Source organism: Taeniopygia guttata, chromosome 4A, assembly GCF_048771995.1.
Source record: "Taeniopygia guttata chromosome 4A, bTaeGut7.mat, whole genome shotgun sequence".
Lineage (NCBI taxonomy): Eukaryota > Metazoa > Chordata > Aves > Passeriformes > Estrildidae > Taeniopygia > Taeniopygia guttata.
This window is the reverse complement of record NC_133029.1, coordinates 18,353,654-18,376,753: the sequence shown is the minus strand read 5'-3', so window position 1 is coordinate 18,376,753 and position 23,100 is coordinate 18,353,654. Positions and strand designations below refer to the sequence as shown.

Sequence of the window (23,100 nt, the reverse complement as noted above, 5' to 3'; positions counted from 1 at the left end):
CGTGGCACCGCCCGCCCCCGCCACCAATCGCGGGCGGGGAGGCGCACACCGGCCCGCCCCCTGCGGATCATGTGGGGGTGTCACGTGACCGGGGCCATGGCGGCTCGCTCGGGCGGTGCCGGCGCTGCCGCGGAGCCGCGCCCGGGCCGCAGTCCCCGGGCCCGCCGTCCCTGGGCCCGCCGGCAGCGAGCCCCGCTGGCCCCGAGACCGCGGCACCTGGCCGTACAGCAGCACTGTGCCCGGCAGGACCAGCGCTGTGTCTGTGCCCCGGTGCCGCGCGCTGCTGCGGCCACGCCCGTGTCCAGGTCTGGCTCTTCTCCACAAGTCCCTGACAGAGGGTGGAGCCGGTGGGGTCAGGCTCTGCTCCCAGGAGCGGGAGCACAGGACATAATCTCACACTGTGCCAGGGGAGGTGCAGGTTGCATAGCAGGAGTAATTTCCTCACAGAAAGGGCGATTAGTCGTAGGAATGGGCTGCCCAGTGAAGTGGAGTCGCGGTCCCTGCAGGTGACATGGCGATCAGTGCCACGCTCTGGTTGGCACGGTGGTGACTCCATCTCAGAGATCTTTGCCGACCTCAATGATTCTGTGTGCTCGGCAGTGCCGGGGCTGCCTGGGGGATGGGGGCTGCTGTGAGGGCAGGGTGTGGGTCTGTGTGTCTTCTCTCTGTCAGCACAGGGTCCCGGGGAAGAGAGGATTGTACCCTCAAGCTCAGGGCTCAGGACTTGGTTTTGGCCCTGAGCTTTCAGCTCTGCCTCAAAAACTCTGAGAAGCTCCTGAATGAGCCCTCCTCCTGATCACCTATCCCTGTGCTCGTCTGACAGATCCAGCCTGATCCAGAGTGTGGAATATGGCCAGGGTGTTTGCTGCCCCTCTGCCTGTGTGTGGACTCTGTGGTGTTGGATCCAGCCTGTCTTTGCTTGGGATGCTTGGGCCCACCCAGATCTTTGCACTTAGAGATCTTCAACAAGTTCAGCCACAAGAATAAGCCATGGTCACTGGGCATCATCCCATTTGCACCAGTTCCATCTGCCTGGCAGTTGAGATGAGAACCTCTCGAAATGGGCAGTGCTGGTGTTAGCAGGACCTGGAGAGCTGTTAAGGGCACCTGTATGCCAGACAGCATCTCTGAGGTGAGCTCTGGATTTAATCCCCATTTTTGCAGGAATAACACAGCTGTGAGCAGCATTGGTAGCATGTGTGGCCTGTCAAGGATGTGGGGAGTCAGTTCTCCCCTGTGCCTCTACCCAGGGCTGGAGCAGCCCCACAGCCCCCCGGAGCTCCTCTGGGCCCCACCACAGCAGGAGGAGAGGCAGGATGGAAGCACAGCAGGGCTTGGCCAGCAAGGCACGGGGCTCTGGGTGCCATCGAGGCATCTCGCTAGGTGTCCTCCGATCCCTGCTCTGCCACAGCCAGGGAACAAAAGCTCTTCAGAGCCCGTGGTGGGCTGATAATCACTCCTTGTTTCCATGCTGGCGTCCTCCCCCTGTCCCCTGGGGAGCTGAAGCTCAGTGATCTCTCAGGCAAAACAAGACACTCTGGAGGCTGGAAAACCTCATGGCTTTGTTTTCTCTTGTGCAAAACGGTACTCCAGGGCTGGGCAGTTATCCCCTATTGCCAGTGTTTGGAGTGCTGAATGGCTGATCCCTGCCAGTCTCTGTGTTCCAGCACTCCCTCACTGCTGCTTCCCTCTTGTCCTGCCTGTCCCCAGGAGTACCTGGTACCCCACAGCCCTTGGGATGGGGAGCTCTGGGCTGCTCTGTGGGCTGCTTGTGCTGGCTGCTGTCCCCAGAGTGGTGCAGGCTGGTCCCCAGGCCGTGCTGTGGGGTGGATGTGGCCGTGGTGCTGTGGGGTTTGGCAGGGCCGTGGTGCAGCCTCTCAGAGCAGTGGAGGTGACAGCCCGTGGTGTGATGCCTCAGCCTGAGTGGCAGGGGATGCGCTGGGACTCCTCTGCTGGGGGGGCACCTCTTGCAGGGCTGTGCTGAGGGCTGGCACAGCCACGCTGCCAGAGCACCCTGCACCTGGAACTTTCCTGTGCCAGAAGTGTTATGAACAAAACAGCCTGGCTGGGACACTTGGCTTGGGCTAAGTACTGACATTGAAATGTTAATTAGCTAATTGCTCCTGGGAATCACCTACCGCCCCACCCTCACTACCATTCTAGGACTGGGATGCAAAATAATCCAGTGGAATAACGGGAGGGGGTTTTGGGGATGAAAACAGCCCTAAATGCAGGGCTGGGCACAGAGGAGGGGGCTGGATGGGTGTGCTGGTTGGGGAAAAGGGAACCACATCCCTGGTCTGTGTCTGACCTGTCACCATAGCCTGCAGAGGACCAGACTGGACTGGGCTGCGGGAAGCAGGAGCAAAGGAACAACTCTCCCTGGTGTTACCAGGAGGGAAGGAGAGGGACAGCTGCTGCTGGACTGCGGCAGCAGGCTCTGCACATCCCCTTACCCTGCAGCTACCAGAGTGCCGGGAGGAAAGGAGAGAGGATGGTCTGCTGGGACTTCAGATACGGACTGCACACCTCTTCACCTCCAGCTACCAGCGTGCCATGGAGACTCCAGGGACAGACTCTGCACGCCTGCTCACCCTTCAGCTACTGGAGAAGCTACAACAGCAGGGGCGAGCTCCTCGTTGAGCCCCCTGCCGAGCATTACAAGAAGGCTCCTGTCCCCATGGAGCTCCTGCCAGGGCCCTGTGCCTGTGGCATGGCTGATCCCAGCAGGGCACACTGCCAGTTCAGCTCCTGGTGTTTTCCTCTCGTGTCCATTTTCCCACTTGTAAAGGGGCAGCCCTGACGTGCTCTGGACTGTCTGGCTCCCTTTTGGAGCTCACTATTTTCTTTAAAAGAATTCTGTTCTCAGGCAATGTGCAAATGTTCAGCAAAGGCTCAGAGCCCCAGAAGAGCTGTCACCTGTTCCTGTGGCATTGCACTGCCCTGGCCCTGGGGCTGGGATCAGCGTGGGACTGTCCTGCAGGCACTGCTTGGCCTGCACGGGTGCTTTGCTGAACCTCTGGCAGTCAGAGGTGCCTCACAGGAGCTCCAGGCTGTGGATGTGGGGAGAGGGGGAAGAAGGGAAGGTTTGGCACCCTGATGCTGCCAGGGTCAGCAGCAGAGCTCAGTGCCAGCAGGGTCAGGCTCTCTGGTTGGTGGGGCAGGGGCCAGGCTGGCATGTCACTGCAGTGCCCAGCTGTGGGAATCCAGGGCATCCCTCTGGCTGCCCTGGAAGGTCTGGGACCCTGGCAGGGGTCAGGAACCCCCCTGGACAGAGCCCCCAGAGACACTGTCTGTGATTATTATATGAGTAATAATTAAGTGTGACACGGGTGCAAAAGTAAAATTTTAAGATTCTAGATTAGGGGTTCAAAGGAGGCAAGATGGAGGAAATTGGGTGTGTCTTGTCCTTTTTCTCCTTCTTCATGCCCTCCATGTTTCACTGTGGTGTTGGCATTTTTCTGTTGGTTCAGGCTGGGGACACACTGTTCAACGTAGGTGACAGATATTGGCACGTTATTGTAAATCCAGCACAGGTAGTTTGTGGTATTTAATGTTTGTACCATCCCACTGAGGGCAGAGCCCCACACGCTGCCCTGCAGGACAGAGCTGCGGCAGGGCAGCAGAACATGTTAGAGATAAACAGAATAAACAACCTTGAAACCAGCACAGACCAATTATGGCTTCTGCTTTGGCAGCGGGGCAGAAAGACAGAGACTTTCTACAATCTCGGGATCATCAATAACTCAGATTCCGACACCCAGCCAAAGGCACATTTCCTTGGCCCCACATGGGCCCCCCAAGGAGCCCTTGGGGCTGGCAAGGGCCCGTGGTGTCCCCAACCTGTGTGCTCCTGGTCCTGGGCATGCTGCAAGCAGGAGCTGGGAGCTGCCAGTGCTGATGATGCTCATTTTACTGTCTGGCAGTTCCATTAACCTGGTGTTAACTTCATTAACTTCCTTTTAAACCAGCAATTGACTTGGCCATGGCTGTTGGTCCTGTGCCCACAGCTGCTGTCTGTGGTGACTGGGATGCACCCACCAATGCATAGCCTTGAACAGGAAATAAAAAACTGATTCTGTCCGAAGACTGTGGGCTTTGCTGGGGGACTGAGCCCCCTGGGCTGGTCCCTGGCCATGCTGTGAGAGGACATGGGGCTCAGAACCCTGATCCCCGAGATGTGAGGGACCCACTGGAGCTTTGTGCTGGAGGGCAGTGGCACAAAGGGTGTCCCAGTGACTCCCTGTTCAAACTGGGCTACTGGGAGGACCAAGGGCAGGGCCTGAGTGCTGCTCCCCACTCTGAAACTGCCCCCAGGGACACCTGAGCCACAAGTACCTGCAGAGCTGTGGTGCTACCCTTATGCCTTTTCAGATGTGATGGCAGAAATGAGCTCCCCACCATGCTGGGAGCAGTGCCTGGGATCTGCGGGCTTTGGGTTTTTACATTTTTCTTCTTTTTTTTTTGTAAAGTGCTGGTTCCTGGAGCTGAATGGCTCAGGGCTGACTGCAGTGTTTGTCTCCAGCAGACACTAAGTGCCCAGATGTGATGTCCTGACTCCAGAGCAGGGAGTGAAAGAACTGGGGACACCGTACTGGTGTGAAACACCTCACAGCTCTCCCCTTGGCTGCGTTCTCTCTCACTTTGGGGTGGGGACAGCAGCAAGACCCCGGAGAAGCTTCATTTATCCCATCTAAAGAGCAACCCCGGCACCAAAGCAGCGTGGGTGCAGCTTGCTTTCTCTCCTCCCTGCCTCAGAAGGCTCTCGGTGGGGCTGGGCGGGCGATGGGGCTGCGAGGTACCAACAGAGCTGGTCTGTGAGACTTGGCCGGGAGCACAGAGGGAGATTGATGTTTGCTTGGGTGCTCAGCCCTCAGCTGCGGGCTCTGCCCACCCCTGCACCAGCTGGGGACAAAAGCCCCGGCCCCGGGTGGCACTGCAGGGCTGGCGTAAGCCCCCAGGACAGCTGGCAGCTCTGTAAGGCTGGCGTGGGCCCAGCAGCGCAAGGAAGGGGCTGAGGGGCCACTCAGGGAGCTTTGCCCTGGGGATGCTGCACATGCTCGGGTGTCTGAGCTCCACCTCTGCCTCCTCTGGGGTCCTGTCCCCTGGCCAAGCCTGGATGGCTGGAAAGGGCTGGGGTGACTGTGGGGAGCACCCCACAGAGCTGGGTGGGGAGAAAAAGTGATGAGGTTTGGGGCTGAGGGCTTGCAGGGGGCTCCTGCCCAGCACTCCTGGCATCTCCCACGTGGGAGTTAAATGTGACAGTCATCAGCTATGTCTGAAAAATCACCCGTGGAGCAGTGATGATATCTATGTAGGTATAGTGGTGGGTCAGGGCTCCTGCCCCCACAGGGCAGTCCTTGTCCCCTCCCCACGCTGTGAGTGGGAGCTGGCTGCAGTGTTCTTGGCAGAGACAAATCCACAGCACACAGTGCCGAAAATCCCAGAAAGCTTTATTTGTGTAGGAAGATCGATGCTGTTTAAAAACCCACCACTGCTGGAGGCTGGTGTGGCTGCCCAGTGCCTGTGGGTGCTGCTCAGACACTGGTACCTCCCTGGCTGGCACTGCCTCGGGTGCTGGGGGAGCTGAGGGTGCTTCCAAATGGAGCCTCCCCAAAAGCAGGTCTGACCTGGACACACGGTGGGGCCCCATGGGGAGCCCCACGGCAGGGGAGGCACGCACAGTGCTGGCAGTGGGATGGAGCTGGCTCAGCCTGTCCTTGTGGGTCCCTCAGTCCCCTCATGGGGTGGCCTGGGGCCAGTTCTCTGCTTGCCTCATCTGTGCAATGGGTGCATGTGGCTGAGCACTCTGTGGGGCTCAGGTGGCTCAGAGGATGATGCTGCCAGTCAGTCAGTCCCACGAGGAGGAGGGTGATGGGTGGTGCCTGAGGAGCCAGGCCAGAGATCACGGCAGGGGTGTCTGCCTGGCTCTGGTTTCAGAAGGCAGTGCTGGCCTCCTGCCCATGTCCCTCTGCTGTGCCAGGTGGGTCCCTGGAGCACCTGGTGTGCCATGGGGGCACCACAGCCTTCAAGGAAGGGGGTGAATCCTATTTCCATCCTGCCCTGCCTGGAAGACTCTGGGGCCTCTCTGCACCCGTGGCCCTGTGGCCTGCTGGGCTGCAACCTCCTCCAGGCTGACTGTGGGCAGAGGGAAAGGAGAGCATCACCACACTCCTCTCAGAAGGACTTAAGCATCACCTGCTGCTTTTATTTCCTGCAAAGCATGGAGGGTATCCAGGTCTGGAGGGCTGGGAGCCTTGCTGAGCTTGTCCTGTTGGGGTTCCAGTTGCTCTGCACTTCAGTGGAGGAATATTAGGGATGAACTTGCCCAGGGGATGCTGCACCCAGATGCTGGGCTGAGGAATGGGGCAATTTTCACCTCCATCTCTCTTCTGCACCGTGGTGCTGTGGGAATGCAGCAGTCTGGGGATACCACCACTCACTCTGCTCCTCCAAAAGGACTGGCCAAGCTTTCCCCACTGCTTTCATCCCAAAAGATCTCCCTTGGAAGATAGGCTGTGAGCCCTACCCTGCTGATAATGCAGTGCCTTCTCCCCAGTGCCAAGTGACTCCCATCTGCAGCTCAGTGGCCATCTGGGCCCCTTCAGGAGCACTGAGCTTCCTGCTGCCTGCCTCAGGGCTGGATTTCCTTGGAGCAAACAGCCTCCTGCCCACTGTCCTGCCACATTCCTGCCTGCAGCCCTGGGCATCACGGGCAGTTCTGAGCTCTGCAGGGAGCGCAGCATCCCCACCCTGCTGCTTAGCTATGCACTGGAGCTGGCTGGGGCTGCAGGGGCCCTGCCCACTGCTGGGCAGGGGCTGTGGGGCTGTAGCCAGCACCCCGTGCAGTCCAGGTGCAGGCAAGGGCGCTGCCTGCTCTTACCTGCAGGCGAGCTCCAGGCCAGAGGAGAGGAGTGCAGCCTAATCCCTGGCTGCTGCTCGGGGCCCACAGCTCAGTGATGCAGGCTGGAGAAACAGCAGCCTAACAGGGTCGGTGTGGAGAGGGGAGGGTATTTTTCTGGAAGGTGATGTTTTCTGGCTATGCCAAAGTACCTGGGGCTCTCCTGTCCCCCTGGATACCCAGGGCTTCCCCCAGCAGCACAGCATTCCTGGGGAGTAGCTGTTTCCCTGTGCCCTGACAGCACAGCATCCGGGGGAACCTGGGGGTGACACCATGCAGGAAGCAGGAGGGGTCCCTCTCTCCAGCTGACCATGGGGACCTGTGATTGTTGATGCCCCTACTTTGTGCCACAGAATCCAGTGGGGCACGGGGGCTGCCACATGTCCAGGCCCTGAGGCCCAGCCCAGCTGTGCCACCGCTCCGGGACAGAGGGAAGTGTAGTTCTGGCTGAGCTCGTGGCACCTGGGCACACTGTGGGGGTCACACCAAGAGCCAGTCCTGCTTTTCCAGCCTCAGGGCACCAAGTGGATGTCCTCTGAGCGCAGCACTTTGTAAACGAGCCAGTAGAAGATATTGAAGACCAGGAAGGTGAAGGGGAAGACGGCTCGGGAGACGGTGTCGATGCGCTTGGCGCGGTCCATGTAGCGCCTGCGGAGGCTCTCCCCTTCCCGCAGCAGGGCAGCAGCTGCTGGGGGGCTGAGCACGCCGGGGCCCTCCCCAGCCCCCTCCTTGGGCTGCAGGCAGGGGCCCAGCCCGTAGCCTCGCAGGTAGAAGCGGCTCTCGCGGCTCAGCTCTTCCTCCTGGCGAAGGGAAAGGCCGTCAGCCAGGGCACCCATGGGTGCTGGTGCTGCGGGGCTGAGGCTGCACGTCCTGCACACCCCGTGGTGCTGGGGAGGAGTGCCAGGCTGGGCACTCTCAGAGCCCAGCCATGCAGGCAGGAGCAGGGGGCTGGCAGTGCTGTGCACGGGGTACGGGGTGAGCACCGAGCCCCTGCCTTTCATCCAGCACGCGTTTCGGGGTGCATCCAAAGGCAGCCCGACCCTGGCAGCCTGACACACATCCCCCAGCTGCCTCCCAGCTCCGCTCCGGGGCTTGGGAAGCTGGCTCTGGCAGCCAGAGGGATGGAGGTGAGCTGGTGGAAGGGGTGCAGGATGCATGTGGTGCGGGGAGCTGAGGTGTGCAGGCACTGCTGGGAGTGTGCTGTGTTATTGTGGGGTGGAAGGGTGGCTGTGCTGGTGAATAGCAGGGGATAGGCAGCTTGCTGGGGCAGAGCTGGGCAGGGATGCAGGCACCTGGCTACCACCAGGGCTTGCAGGGCACCCCAGTCCCTCCAAGAACCCAGGCCCTCATTTCTCCCCATGGCTGCTTGGCAGAGATTGCCTGGTGCAGCAGGGGAGGGAGGCTGAGAGAGCTGGATTCCTTGCTGGTCTCTCTGCCCCTGCTCACCCTCTCTCTCCCCTTGCTGGCAGAGGCTGCAGAGAGGGCAACGTGCCCATGGAGTTGCATGTTCACAATCAAGGCTGCAAAACTGCCATGAGAGTCTGGCTGCAGCCCACTGCCATTGTTCAGGACACCGACTGGGTGCCTCAGGGGCTGGCCAGCAGTGCCTGCACTCGTCCCCATCAACACTGTGCGCTGTGAGCCACCTGCCTTGTTTTAGCTTTGAAGAGGGTTATGTGTGCAATGATTTGATGAGGGATGGGCGTGTGCAAGCACAGGCTGCACATCTGGCTTTTTGCTGAGCCCCTGGACTGATTTGGTCTCTGGCTCAGCTCCCCCCTGCCTTTGCTTGTGCTGTATCTGGTTGTGGTGGGTCCTTTCTTCCAAAGCCTGCTGCAGGTCAGTGCCTCACTTTGTGTCTGGGTGCTATTTAGGACCCCAAACACCATCTCTGGCACTGCCCTCCAGGACACAGAGGCTGCTTGCTGAGGTCAGCCCCTGCAGGCACTCGGCTGGCACGGGGCTCTCATGCAGAATTTGTACCCTGGCATCTTTATTTAACTTGGCAATCCACAGGCTAAGCAAGATTTTACAGTGGGAGGAGCAGCAGATTGCTGAGGTTAGTTCTCATTCGCAGTAGTTTTATTTCTCTGCCTCAGGCTGAGTGCCTGCAGCCACTCTGGACCGGGAGACCTGGTGCTCTGTGTGCTCTGGGGACCAGCAGCTACTCCCCCAGCCCGGGGAGCCAGCAGGCCCAGCCTGTTCCTGAGCCTGGATTTGGATCATCTGGGGGAGGGATTTGCCCTCAGGCTGTGAAACCCGGGCTTTGCTTTCTCAGGCACAGGAGCTGCGTGTAGCATGTAGCAGGGCTCTGCTCCCATCTCTGACTGAGCAGCACCCCGAGGTGCTCCTGGCTGCATCCAGTGCTGTGCCAGCAGCACCCTGGGTGGCTCTGCAGCGTCCACCACAGGGCAGCTGCGCTTTGGTCTGTTCTAAGCCAGCAGATGGTCCTTGGGCTGGACAGAGCCTCCCCATCCCTGCCCTGGCTGGGTGCGTGTTATCGCCAGGAGTCATCTGTGAAAGGCAGGGTGCAAAGATTCCTCTCCTGGCATCCAAGGGCTGATGATGGTGTAGAGTGGGTGAGGGTGACCAAGCCTGATCTCCTCCTGTCCCACACTTCTCCCTGTGCCTCAAGCTGCAAGGTGCTTGTGTGCCCTGAGCAGCTGCCTGTGCTGGAGTGACTGCAGGCAGCTGGGAGAGCCTGGAACCTGCCTGCAGGGAGGCAGAGCCCTCACCCTGCCAGAGGCGTGGGCATGGCTGGGGAGCAGCCCGGGAGCAGCCACGGCTCAGCCTCAGCACCACTCACCCTCAGCAAAGGGGGCTGTGCCGTGCTGCTTTACGGGAGGGGAACCCAAGGCATGGAGTGGGGGTGTCCACAGGGAAATCTGCTCCATCCCCATCCCTCTCTCAACACTTTTGAGCCCAGGCATCGGCAGCCGCATCCTACGGGCACCTGCTCTGTGCGAATGGCTGGCCTGCTCCTTCCACAGGCCCTTTGGAGCCCAGGGCTGGCTCCTGGGGGCTCCTGTGGGGAGGGGAGGGTGAGGCTGGCTGGGGAAGCACGGGGGGCTGCCGGAGGGTCGTGCTTTACCCGGGAGCTGGAGAGCTGCGAGAGCGTCGCGTAGGTGTGCTCGCTGCTGTGCCGGCTGCTCTGCCGCCGCGGGGACTCCAGGCTGGCCGTGCCGCTGCTCAGGCCCTTTTGGCATCCAGCAGTGTGCACCAAACAGAAACAGGACAGCGGGTGACCGAGGGCTCGACCCCGGCCCCGGGGCAGCGGCTCTGCGTGCCAGGATGGGATGCTGGGGAGATGGGGGCTCTGTGTGTGGGGGGAACAAGCCCCCCAGTGTGCCCTGGCACTGGGATCTGTCTTCAGCACATGCCAAAGGGAATTGGTTGCACGGGACGCTGTGAGCCTGTGTGGGTGTGTGTGTGTGGGTGTGTGTGTGTACTCATGTCTTCTGCAGAGGTCTGGTGCCTCACAGATTGTTTATGGTAAGAAAATGAGAGTGGGGCAGCCACATGCCTACCCCAAAGTTCTTGCAGGCCTTGTGTTGATAGGCTGACAGAGGGGAGGACTGTTCACCTGAGCGAGGGATCCTGCCTCTCCAGATCCTGCTGCGTTCCCATCTGCAGCCCCGACCTGTCCCTGGGTGCCACCAGATCCCTCCCTGACACAGCAGTGAGTCCCTGTCACCGCTAAGGAGCCCAGCTTTGGGGCTGCAGGTAAGGGGAAAGGCTGGTTTCCCCCATCCTCACTGTTTATTTTTCTGCATTTTTACAGGAAGCAGAGCCTGAGGATGTCCCAGCAGGAGAAGGAAAGCACCCAAAGCAGAGTCTGAAGCACCCGTGGGTGCTGAGCACTGTGCTGCAGTGCCTGTGGGTCCCCGGGCTGCCGAGGAGCCATCCATCGGGGCAATGGAACGCAGCCCTGCCCTGGGGGCTGCTGAGGAGCTGTCCCTGCAGCCCTGGGGTGTCCCCCCAGGGGCTGAGGATGAGCAGATGTCATGAGAGGGGGGGACTCACCATCCTCTGCCGTCGCTGGCGGCGGCGCAGGCGCATGAACTCCTTGTGCTGGCGGGAGACAAAGTTGACGGCTGCGTACTCCAGCAGGGCGGCGAAGACGAAGAGCAGGCACACGGCCATCCAGATGTCAATGGCCTTCACGTAGGACACCTGCCGGGGTGACAGGGGGCTCAGGGACCCGCTGCCCCCCGCCTTGCTGAGAGCTTCATCCCGCTGCCAGGAAGCACGGGAGCCCTCCCAGCCTGGGCACACGGGCCAGAGCAGCCAGTGTTCCCCTCAGCGCTGCGGTGCCCCAGTGATGGGGCTCCAAAGCCAAGCCATTCCCAGGGACAGGCTGCCCCTGCCCCTGGGCGCTGCGGGAGGGAGCCCAGCACTGACCTTGGGCAGGGAGGCGCGGGAGCCGGCGCTCTGCGTGGTCATGGTGAGCACCGTGGTGATGCCCAGGCCCACCCGGGCTGGCGCCGCATCCATGTTGATCCAGAAGGAGACCCAGGAGAGGATGACAATGAGTAGGCTGGGGATGTACATCTGGATCAGGTAGTAACCCATCTGCCTCTCCAGGTGGAACTTCACCTCGATGCAAGTGAACTTGCCTGTAGGGAAAGACGGCCCCAGTGGGCGAGAGGGACCCCTGGGCCATGGTGAGGGGGTGGCAGCAGGTCCCTGGGGTGCTCACCTGTGTTGTAGTACTTGGTGCAATAGCCCAGGTCCTTCTCATCCCTCAGGATGAACTGTGGGAGTGTCAAGCCCTCTGCCACCTGCACGGCCTCCTGCTCCTCCAGCCACTCGAAGATGAGGTCGTTCATAGTGTAGCCAACTGGAGAGGATGTAGGGAGCCATGGGATGGGGACATGCACCCTGTTCAACCCCACCCTGAACAACTGCTTTTTCCTGCTTATGTCCCTCAGAACAAGTGAGCTGCCAGCTTTTGGGATGGCATGGAATGGGAGGGGATGGGATGGGGAGAGGGAATGAAGCACAGCTTGAACCCCTCCAGGTACTCACAACTCTCCAGCTGCATGGTGCATGTCTGGATGTCCATGGGAAAGTTCTTGAGGTCCATGGGGCAGGACAGGATCAGCGTCAGCCTGGAGGAGGCAGAGGAAAGGAAGGAGTTGTTGGAGCTGGGGCTGTCTGTGGGGAAAAGTTGCCACAGGGAAGGCAAGAGGAAAGCTTTGCCTCCCCACTCAGGCACTGCACCAGAGGGGAAGCTTCTACCTAATGCTGTAGAGCACATTGCCATTCTTGAAGATGCGCAGGAGCTTGTTGTCGGTGGTGACCTCGTGGAAATTGGCCCCTTTCTCATTGGCAAAGAACAAGTCTGGCTTCCAGATGGAGTCGAGCATGGAGGGGTCGAGGTCGAGGGAGTCGTCGGGGTACTCCCGGTAAGCCAGGCGGGGGTCGTTCCACTGCTGCCGCAGGAACACGTTCACCCGGTAGTCCTGGGACAGAGGGCACCACCTCAGCTCTGAGCACCCCGTGTGCCGGGGGAGGAGGAGGAGGAGGAGGAGGAGGAGGAGGAGGAGGAAGGGACTGCCTCCATTGAGGCAGGAGGAAGTGGAAGGGGCTGCCTCCATTGAGGCTGAGTTGCCCTGCTGTTGCTGTGTGCCTGCCACTAATAAAGAATGGAGCAGGGGCAGCTCAGGAGCCTTCCCATGCTGTTGGCAGCCAGGGGAAATGAAAAAGCCAAGGTCACAGCAGCTGAGAGAAGGAGGAGGAGGTGGAAGACCAGTAACTGCTGCCTGCAGCATTCTGCACATGGCTCTGTGGGCTGTTGATAATATTAAAGCTTTTGCAGAAGCACAGATAGGACATTTTTGCCCTGGGACTTCCTCTGAGCATTCCTCATGCACCCAAGGAGGTTCAGGGTGGTAGGGGGTTACATCCAGCTGTCCCACTGTGACCTTTTGGGGGGCTCTTTCTTCCAGCTCAGGCACAGGGAATGTGACCCACACAGCCAGGCCTGTGTTAGCTGACCCCAGAAAAGCCACGGCCACGTGCTATGGCTTTGCATGTCCCCACTGGTGCCAGGGGTAGCTCCAGAGAAGGGGGCACAGTAAGCATGGCCTCGGGCACTGGGACCCACATGCTCCCCGGCACAGCCCCTGCCAGCCCCTGGGCACTGGGAGAGGCTGGCAAGACCCTCACCATGGTGGTCTCGGTGACGGAGCCAAAGCTGTTGATGAAGATGTTGCACGTCACATTGACGGGTGGACCTGGAAAAGAGCGTGAAGCCTCCTCTTGCTGCTGCTGCTGGGATAGGTGTGGGCACACACGGGGCACCGGCTCTGACCCACACGGCATGCCTGAACACACACAGACATCCCTCGTGCTGGGGCACCCCCGGGCTGTGGGGCTGAACCCCAACACACCCTGCAGGCACCGCAGCCGCCCGCGCTGCCAGGCACAGCACAGAGGAGGAGTTGGGACGGGGATGTGGGTCAGGGTCCTGCCCCAAAGCCCCTGGGTTTGGGCAGCCATAAGCATGGATCTGCCAGGTTTGAACCCTCAAATCTTCCCTCTTACCTTTGAAGTTGGGTCGAATGCGGGCATCATACCCTGAGGTTCGTCCCATAAGCTTGTCCAGGAAATCAGAGGGTGACATGGGCTGAGGTGAGCTTCGGGAACCAGCTTTGATCTCCTCCCGCCCTGAGACCAGCCTGGGGGGCAGAGGAGGCGGGTCAGCTGCTGCCTGCTGGCACCAGCGGTCACATTTTGGCATCCCGTGGGGACACTCAGCTGCCAGGGCAGGCGGCTGTGCCTGTGCTGCATCCAGTCCTGTGCCCGGTCAGCATGGTGGGGGGACCCCTTCCTTCTGCTGGGATCCTGGTGGCTTTTCCCTCACCTGCAACAGCCTGAGTGTCACATGCCCATGTTGCCTGTCCTTGCTCCACCCCATCCATTGGGAGCAGGGGCCGGTGCCTCCTGGCTTCAGGGCTGTGGTGGGGACAGGGCACAACCTGTTCTGGAGGGGAAAGCAGGGAAGCTCCTTCTCAGGTTTCACCTGCAGCTCCAGCTTGAGTTGCTGAGCAGGCAATCACCCGCTGCCCCCGGGGCTGGGGGACACAACGGCCCTGCCTGAGTGACGAGTGTCCGGAGCACAGGTGGGTTCTGACACCCGTCTGCTGGGGCCAAGGAGATGTGGCAGGAGAGGAGCAGCAGAGCCCACCTCCACACCAGCCATGGTGGTGAGCTCTCCCACACGGTGCTCTGAATGACGATGGAGATTTATTTAAACTGACTCTGGAGGGGATATTTTTGTGAATGCATCTTAGCCTGCCAGCTTCTCTCCTCCCGTCAGTCTAAAATGATAATTTCAAGGAACAATGCGAGAGATCTTCACTCACCACATTGCCAGGCATGTGGCTGTGATGGAGAGGAATTAGCCAGAGGTCTCTGGACACGAAAGGAGCTTTGAGCATGCTGCTGGCGCTGCAGCATGATGTCTTATAACTCTGCCAGGTCTGTGCCCAGGTGAATCTCACTCCTGCGTGGAGCTACAGCCCCATCATTACAAGAAGAGAATGATGCTGGGAACCCCGTGGTCCTTCTTCCTACATCTCTTCAAGGGGTTGAAATTCATCCTAGAGGGGTTTATGGGCAGCCTCGCCAGCTAGAAATGGCCACAACCAAAATGTTCCAGTGGGACAGGTTTTCCTTTAGTTGAAGGGCAGCAGAGAGTACCTGAGATTCATCCTGATCAAGAGCAAAACGCTGGGAGAAATTTCCCACCTGGAGCTGCACGAGCAAGGTGTGGCTCCTTAAGAAGGGCTGCAAGAGGCCAGGCTAAGAAGGAGTTAAGTGAGGCTTCTGCCTACCACACAGCCGTGAGCCATGTCCCCGTCAGCAGGAGAGGATGGTGAGGGTTCTCCCCTCCCCTGGAGCACATGCTAAGGGCTCCCAGGCTCCCTTGGCAGGTGGCTCCTTGAAGAGGCTCAGATAACTAACTGGCTGAGCCACAATGGATCTGCAGCCCGGGGATGCTCAGACCTGCGTGGGGGATGCCAAAATGCCCAGAGTGCAGCCACTTCTCACGGCATCCCTGGCAGGGCCGTGCTGGAACGCAGCCCTTGCCTGCCTCAGCTCCCCACTTGAGGCACTGCCTGCCCTGGGGCCTCTGCCCCAACCGCAGGGCCCTGGAACTCAGCACCTCTGTGGAGCCAGAGGGTGTTAGGGCTGGAAAACGCTGATGTCTGCCTAAAAATGCTGCCCTGAGACAAGCAGTTCCTGCACGTGAAGCAATTCTGTTTTACCCCTCCCTGCCATAAGTGATGGAAATACCCCCGTGCTGCTCCAGCCGTACTGGCCGAGTGGTGGGAGGGGGACTGGGATCAGGCTCAGCCCAGGAGTCCTGCAGCCCCCAACCCCTCCCTTCCTGAGCCAGTCTGCCCCGCATCCCACCTTGTCCCAGATAACACCCAAGGTGGACAGAGATGGAAAAAGGGACCTGAGAGCTTTAGATTTTCTACCCAAGTGGGCCAGGACTTGTTCCTGCACCCATGGGACCTGGGGCACCCATCCACTGTCCCGACTGTCCCGGGGTCTGGGTCAGGGTGTGTCCTGAGCTCTCCTCCCCGCAAACACCGTGATCCAGGAGAGGATCTGGACATCTCAGGGGCTTTGCAGCACCAGAGAAGGAGCTGTCTGAGCTGTCACCTGGCTCTGCTCGCCCTTTCTCCCATGGTGGCGAGATTCTCTCGCTGGCCGGGGCTGGGGAACCCTCAGGGGCTGCTGGGGACAGGCAGGGTCTGGCTGTGTGCGGTGGTGGGCTGGAGGGGGAAGGTTTCTGGTTCCCCCGGGGTGCTGGGTCAGGGTCCTAGAGAATGGGGAGCGAGGCCAGATTTGCGGGAGGTCCAGCCAGGAGCTGGGAGCGTTCTGTCCGGGGCATCGGGCCCGGAGGCAGGTCCGGACTGGGGTCGGGATAAGGGTGCCGGGGCTCGGCCGGGTCTGAAAGGGGATGCCCAGGTCCCGCAGGAGAGATCTGTCTCCGAGAGGGGCGGTAGCCGGTGCCGGAGGGGACTCGCGGCTCCCGGGGGATGGGGTCCGGGTGCCGGGGAGCGGCTCGGAGAGCAGCGGTCCCGCGGCCCCGCGCAGCACCGAGCACCCGCGCCGTGCGCTCACCTGAGCGGGCCGCGCCGGGGCAGGAGGCAGCCGAGGAGGAGGAGGAGGAAGGCGAGGGCACCGGCCCGGAGCGCGCCCATCCCGCCGCAGCCCGCAGCCCCGCCGCCCCGGGCGCACGGGCATGACCCGGCCGGCGGCGGCGGCGTCCCCGCTCCCGCTCCCGCCGCACCGGGGCCGCTGCCGCCGCCGCTGCCGCCGCCCCCCGCCCGGCCCCGCTCCTCATAGTCCGGGCACCCGCCGCGGGGTGGGCACCGGCCGCCTGCGGGCCCCGGGAGCCGGGCGGAGCTTCGCCCGCCGCGGCGGGGAGGAGGCGGGCGCGGCGGTGGGGGGCTCCGGTGCCCGTGCCCGCCTCCTCCCCGGCCCCTCGGGGCCCTCTGCCGCCCAGCCCGGGCCGGCCCGGAGCCGCGTCCCCCGGGGGGCTCCCGGGAGCGGGGAGGGATGACCCCGGCGGGGTTCGGGAGGGTCTCGGGGCGCGCCGGGGCCGAGGGATGTGCCGGGGCTGAGGAAGGTGGCAGCGCTGGTGGATGTGGATGTGCAAGGAACGCTCGGAGCGCGAGAACCGCAGCGGATCAGAGGGCGTGCGGGGCTGGGGGATGTGCGGGCATCGAGGGCTGTGCAGGGGCTGAGGGATGTGCGGGCATCGAGGGCTGTGCAGGGGCTGAGGGATGTCCCCGAGGAACTGCCCGTCGGGTGGGGGAGAGCGGCTGGGGAAAACCGGGCTCCTAAATCCTTCTGCCTGGCCCTGGGGCCGCAGCGCGGTCCCTCCTGCTGCGACCCCTGTGCTTGCCTTTCCCAGAGCTCAGCGGATGGACGAGACCGTCCTGGGTGAGCTCCTCGGAGAACACAAGACCGACAGTCATGTCTGCGTGATGCGGGAGCTGCAGCGGCTGCCAGGGCCAGGGAAACCAAGGCAGGGGAAGGGGAGCTGCCTGTGAACCAGGGGCTGGGCTGGGACTCGGCTGCTCGGCTGCCTTTGCCCTGTCCCCTGAGGCCACCCGCTCAAGCCACAGAGTCGCCTCTGGTCCGAGGCAATCTGTGATTAATTTATAAGGAAGTAAATAGTATTTTAAAAAGATAAAAATGCAGAATAAATGATTCCTGGCAGATATGTCAGTCAGGTTTCTGTTCACTCTGCTGTGGCTGGCTCATCTCATTTATTTGTATTAATTGCAGTCTGGTAATGGCTGGGAGCTGCTCTACAAAGCCATTGCTGCAGGGATCCACAGAAGAGGACCTCAGCGGGGAAGGAGAGGACGGGGCCCCTGTGCCTGCTCTCCCCAGGGCAAGCGAGGGGCTGCACAGGACTGGGAGAGGTCCCCAGTGGATTTGCTGTGGGAAGGCAGAGTGGGTGAGGCTGGCTGTGGGCAGCTGACCCGGGGTGCTGGCCCAGCCCAGGGCACAGGGGGCTGGCACAGCAGGCACTTGGCCCGAGGCGGCGTGCAGGGGTCCTCATCCCCACTGATGGGCTCTCCCAGCACCAGGAGCTGCGAGAAGTCTCCTCTGATTACCGTTGCCATTAATGTTTACGGTGCCACGGTGCTGGGAGGCGCAGGGCACAACGTGGAGCCCCAGGGAGCACAGCCAACGCACACGGTGTGACAGCTCCTCTTCCTGACACTGTCCGAGCTAAGCGGACCTGACACTGCTGGGAGGAGGGAGCCAGTGCACCCTCTCTGCTCTCTGGGGAAACTGAGGCACTGGCATGGTGTCCCTGCAGCAGCTGAGGGGTCTGAGGATGGTCAGAGCGGCTGTGGGGCCAGCATGTCAGGTGCCAGGAGCATGGGAGCTCAGGGCAGCCAGCTCCATGCCCTGAGTGCCCATGCTGCGGTCAGGACGGGGCTGACAAGGCTCCTGGAGGGGCTGGTGAAGCCAGCGTGGCTCCCTGCCGGGCAGCACTGGGGGGATGTGCAGCCACAGCCCTCCTGCCTGCCTTGCAGCTCTGCAGGCAGCCAGCACTGCGAGGAGGGAAGCAGTGCTGAAAATAAGCTCTGAGAAAATGAAGGAGCGAGCATCCCATCAGGAGGGCGAAGGCAGTGCTGATTCCTTGCTGGCTGGTCGGGGGGATGGAGCAGGAGCTGCACAACCCAGGCAGTGCCCAGGGGATCTCAGGATGGCGCCTCATCCCAGCCAGGGGATTTTTAGGAGTGACAAGAATAGGCTTATCCCCCTCAGTTCAAAGCACGAGGTGGTTTTTCTGTAAACAGGCAAGATTGCAGCCAGCAGGCAGCAGTCAGCGTTGGGCTGCAGGCATCCACCACCACGCTGCCCTGTGGCTGCTCTCCCCAGAGGCAGCCAGGCTGGCCAGGGGCAGGGGACGAAGGCCAGGGTCTGATCCAGTGGCCGCCAGCCTGGTGCAGCCCCTGGGGGGATCCCCCTGTCCCTGTCACCATCAGCCCCCGGGGGGATCCCCCTGTCCCTGTCACCGTGCCAGGCTCTGCTAACAGGAGACATGCAGGCAACAGAGGTTTGCTCCAATGAGGAGAAAAGCGGGATACCTTTTTTTCCTTTTCCCTCCACTCTCTGAGTTCACATCAAACTGCTTCTTTGAGGCCAGACACTTACCTGGTGTGGGAGTCCAGGGCTTCCCTCTGGCTGCCCTGGCAGGTCTGGGACCCTGGCAGGGGTCAGGAACCCCCCTGGACAGAGCCCCCAGAGACACTGGCTGTGATCTCTGTCCATGGAAAAGAGTTTTCAATCTTACAGGATGAATTACAAGCTCTGAGTGTTTGATATAAGTAATAATTAAGTGTGGCATGGGCGCAAAAGTAAAATTTTAGGTTTCTAGATTAGGGGTTCAGAGGGGACAGGATGGAGGAAATTGGGTGTGTCTTGTCCTTTTTCTCCTTCTTCATGCCCTCCATGTTTCACTGTGGTGTTGGCATTTTTCTGTTGGTTCAGGCTGGGGACACACTGTCCAACGTAGGTGACAGATATTGGCACGTTATTGTAAATCCAGCACAGGTAGTTTGTGGTATTTAATGTTTGTACCATCCCACTGAGGGCAGAGCCCCACACGCTGCCCTGCAGGACAGAGCTGCGGCAGGGCAGCAGAACATGTTAGAGATAAACAGAATAAACAGCCTTGAAACAGCACAGACCAATTATGGCTTCTGCTTTGGCAGCGGGGCAGAAAGACAGAGACTTTCTACAGTCTCAGAATCATCAATACCCACAGATTCCGACAACCTGCCTCAAATCTGCCTGGCTCCAGAGCCTGGAGAAGGGCTGTGCCAACCCACACTGCCTGTACCCCAGCCCCTCTCTGCTGCTCAGCCCCACAGTGCCACATCTCTAGATTGAATCCTGTCTGATAAATGAAACCCTGAGGTGTTTTTGCAGACAACGCCATTCCAAGGTGGGAGCGAATCATTCAACCCTTTGAAAACAGGTTTGGGTTTTTTTCCAAAGGAAAAGGTTCAGGTGCTTAAGCTCAGTTTCAGGATAAAGACCAGCTTTGTGCTATTTGTGTTGAGGGGTGAGGGAGAGGAAGGACAGCAGTCAAAGGAGCGCACTTTGCTCTTCATGTAGCACAAAGTCATCCCGCTGGTTCTCACTCATCCTTGGTCCCTCCGTTGGAGTGTGCACAGATTTGCCTTTGCCCTGAGCCAGAAAGACCTGAAGCATCAGGAGGGACAGAAGCTTCAGGTGGCACATGTTTGTGGTGGGCTTTGAGCAACCTTCTTCAGCAGGGTCAGTTGTTCTGGGGAGGGCTTGGGAGCAGCTTAGAGGCAGCTCCTGGTTTGGGGGCATTGCTTGCTCTGCATCTTTCAGCCCCAGACATTGTGAAGGGCTGGCACGTGGGCCAGGACAGGATAACAGCTCTGCAATTCATCAGACACACAGTCTGATGCTCTGGGAGGCTGTGCTTCTTGTAATTAGAAAGCACCACATCACAGGCACCTCCATTCTGTCTCCTAATTCTCTCCTGACTTCCTCCCCTTCTCCCAAGGCTCCCAGCCAGCCCAGCCAGCTCTGGACATCTTCCTGTCGCTTTTTTCCCAGGACTGGGATTTTCTTTTGCCGAAACCAAGGTGTGAAATAGAGCTGCTGTGTGCAGAGGGCTCTGCCAGCCAGCCAGCGTGCAAGGGCTGCTGTGCATTCTCTGGACCAGCTGCTTAAATGCTTAATGAGCCCTGGGGAGCAAAGCAGTCCTTGTGAAAGATTCAGGTTCTCTGTTGCCTTCAGTTTAGGGCCATGTCAGTTCTCCTTTCCGTTTTTTAATCCTCTGACAAGTGAAAATAAGGGAGAGCAGGCACAGTCTCATCACTGTTTCTAAGGGAAGCAGCAAAACCAACAGGAAAACCCCACGTGCCTGCACTCGGGGAGAGAACACCCCCTCCACCCTGGGGGGACGTGGAGGCAGACTCCCCCAAAGCAAACATTTTGAGGGATTTAATGGGGTGTGAAATTAATGCTGGAGAAAACACATTCTCATGCGTGGCTGTGCACTGCTGCCCGGCGGGAGCCCCGTTTGGACACTGTGTTGTCATGTAATGTCACTGCTTCTCCAGTGTCCTGCTGGTCCCTGCCTTTCCCTGGGGAAGCTGTGTAATAGGCTGTGGGTGCCTCCTTTTCCCAGCAGGAGCAAAAACCTGCTCTCGCTGCAATAAATGGTGAAGGGATGAGTGGCTGTAGTGCTTTGATGGAGGGACCGGGGCCCCACTGGCACCAGAGCGTGGGCAGAGAGCCCAGACATGCCCCCGTTCCTTAGCAGGGCAAAAGGCACTGGGCTCAGGTGTAGCCACCAGAGGGACAGGGCAGGATGCTCCTCCCTGTGGCCTGGGCTATTTGGAGCTGCTCCTAAAGGAAGGTGGCACCGTGGGGTAGGAGGAAGGGACAGGTGGCACTGGGGACCCCAGTGAGGTCTCGGTGTTTCTGCAGCAGCACCAGCAGGACCCAGTGCCTCAGCAAACAGGGCAGGGTGACCCAGAGAGGATTGCAAGGTGAACTGAGCCCTTGGTCCCAACTCCAGCAAATGTTGCTCTATGATTTTGTGGCACTTTTCCAGGCTAAAAATACCCCTGCTGCTGGTGCTGGGGTGGGCTGTGTGTGCAGGCTGGGAAGGGATCTCTGTGCTGCGGGACTGGCCAAGGGCAGCTGGAGCATCCGGCTGGGCTGGCCCTGCCAGCAGCCACGGGCTGCCCCTCCTGCTCCGTGAGCAGCCAGGCGCAGAGGTCACCTCTCCTCTGGCTCCAGATGACCTGGCACCTCTCCTCAGGGCTGTGCCAGATGCAGCTGCTCATCCATCAGTCCCCAAAACACTGCGTGGGGACAGAGCATCCTCAGTGAGCGCTCTGAGCTGTGTGTCAGGCCAGCACTGGGTTCTCTGCTGATCCCAGAGGGTCACTTAGGCTCAGCTGGGGGCTCCTCAGGGGTGGGATGTTGCAACTGGGCTCATTTTCCTAAGGAGGTGTCGGAATCTGTGGGTATTGGTGATTCCCAGATTGTAGAAAGTCTCTGTCCTTCTCCCCGCTGCCAAAGCAGAAGCCATAATTGGTCTGTGCTGTTTCAAGGTTGTTTATTCTGTTTATCTCTAACATGTTCTGCTGCCCTGCCGCAGCTCTGTCCTGCAGGGCAGCGTGTGGGGCTCTGCCCTCAGTGGGATGGTACAAACATTAAATACCACAAACTACCTGTGCTGGATTTACAATAACGTGCCAATATCTGTCACCTACGTTGGACAGTGTGTCCCCAGCCTGAACCAACAGAAAAATGCCAACACCACAGTGAAACATGGAGGGCATGAAGAAGGAGAAAAAGGACAAGGCACACCCAATTTCCTCCATCTTGTCCCCTCTGAACCCCTAATCTAGAATCCTAAAATTTTACTTTTTCACCCGTGCCACACTTAATTATTACTTATATCAAACACTCAGAGCTTGTAATTCATCCTGTAAGACTGAAAACTCTTTTCCATGGACAGAGATCACAGCCAGTGTCTCTGGGGGCTCTGTCCAGGGGGGTTCCTGACCCCTGCCAGGGTCCCATACCTGCCAGGGCAGCCAGAGGGAAGCCCTGGATTCCCACAAGGAGGCACAGCGAGGTGAGGCCTGAGGACTCAGCCCGGAATTGTAGTTGTGGGGCTGCTGCGTGTGCTAAGGAGATGTGCCCCCAGACCCTCCATACAGCTGTGGGGGGACATCACTGGGCTGGGAGGGCACTTACCTGTCCCTGTGTGTCCCAGCTGCTGGGGGGCTGGGTTTGGGACACCTGAGTGGGTGGCTGGAGGGGACAGGGTTGAGGAGCCTCTCTGAGGCTTGGATGCAATCCCAGCATGGCAGGATCCGGCTGGGTCAGCCCCATCCCACCCAGTGCCCTCCTGGCCGTGGGAAGCAGCTTGGTCCTGCTCCTTTCTGCCTTCCCAAGCAGATCACTCAGAGCATCCTGGAGCCCCTGAGCACCTTCCCTGCAGGCTGGGAGGTCTTTCAGCTGTTGTTCTGGAAGCCATCAAAGAGAAGAGAGTCCAGTGCTTGTTCTTCAAGACCATCCCCTCCTCAACAGGTGCTTATCCTCATTGACCATATTCCTCATATTCTGTGGCAGGTCCTCAAGGAATTATTTTGTGTACATCCCACCCATCACATCCAACCAAGTGACTGCCACCCTGGCCTGAAGACATGGACTGGATGGTCCAGACTCTCCTTTGCCTGTCTCCTGGCCCTGGTGCTGCTCTGCTTTGGGTGGCCCGTGTGGGCTCCATTTGCAGACGGAGCAAGTGAGGAGGGAACTGCAGACAGAGGGAAGGCTGGAGCAATGGCACTGCCTGATCCTGTGACCTTGACAAGCCAGCAGGATGAACAGGGAGATTTAATTTAGATAAGTGTCAAGCAAACTCTTGGGGACAGCAGCAAAGCCTGGCACAGATCCCAAAACCCTCAGAGGACACCTCACTTCCACAGGGTGCTGGCCTGACCCCTGCTCTGGCTGCCTCCAGCATTTCCAATGTCTCTGGAGAAAATCTGGACTTTGGCACTGCAAGACCCCTCAGCCCCAAGCTCTGCCTTCCCCTCAGCCCCAAGCTCTGCCCTGCCCGGGCAGGGAAGGGAGGAGCTGCT

At 59.9% G+C, this 23,100-nt stretch overlaps 1 protein-coding gene and 2 long non-coding RNA genes across 7 annotated transcripts; 2 read left to right on the top strand and 1 right to left on the bottom strand.

Annotated features, from left to right (window-relative positions):
• The first annotated feature begins 80 nt into the window (after positions 1-80).
• Positions 81-11,741, top strand: LOC140684183 (uncharacterized). Its single transcript, XR_012056073.1, has 2 exons — positions 81-305; positions 10,683-11,741. It is a non-coding gene; the product is annotated as an uncharacterized lncRNA (long non-coding RNA).
• On the bottom strand, positions 5,433-16,175 carry LOC100221380 (glycine receptor alpha 4). 4 transcript variants are annotated; one of them, XM_030272313.4, is made up of 10 exons: positions 16,046-16,175; positions 13,451-13,584; positions 13,073-13,140; positions 12,143-12,366; positions 11,930-12,012; positions 11,601-11,741; positions 11,303-11,517; positions 10,925-11,074; positions 9,993-10,097; positions 5,433-7,701 (listed from the first exon to the last, which is right to left on the bottom strand). In XM_030272313.4, the coding sequence occupies exons 1-10, from the start codon at positions 16,123-16,125 to the stop codon at positions 7,414-7,416; spliced, it is 1,488 nt and encodes a 495-aa protein (XP_030128173.4). In that variant the 5' UTR covers positions 16,126-16,175; the 3' UTR covers positions 5,433-7,413. The 4 variants fall into 4 exon arrangements, with proteins under 4 accessions (XP_030128173.4, XP_030128175.4, XP_072785374.1 ...); XM_072929273.1 differs by lacking the exon at positions 5,433-7,701 and adding an exon at positions 8,878-9,460; XM_030272314.4 differs by lacking the exon at positions 5,433-7,701 and adding an exon at positions 8,878-9,415.
• Positions 13,635-17,174, top strand: LOC121470007 (uncharacterized). 2 transcript variants are annotated; one of them, XR_012056074.1, is made up of 2 exons: positions 13,635-15,827; positions 16,842-17,174. It is a non-coding gene; the product is annotated as an uncharacterized lncRNA (long non-coding RNA). The 2 variants fall into 2 exon arrangements; XR_012056075.1 differs by lacking the exon at positions 13,635-15,827 and adding an exon at positions 16,304-16,640.
• Positions 17,175-23,100: the final 5,926 nt, after the last annotated feature.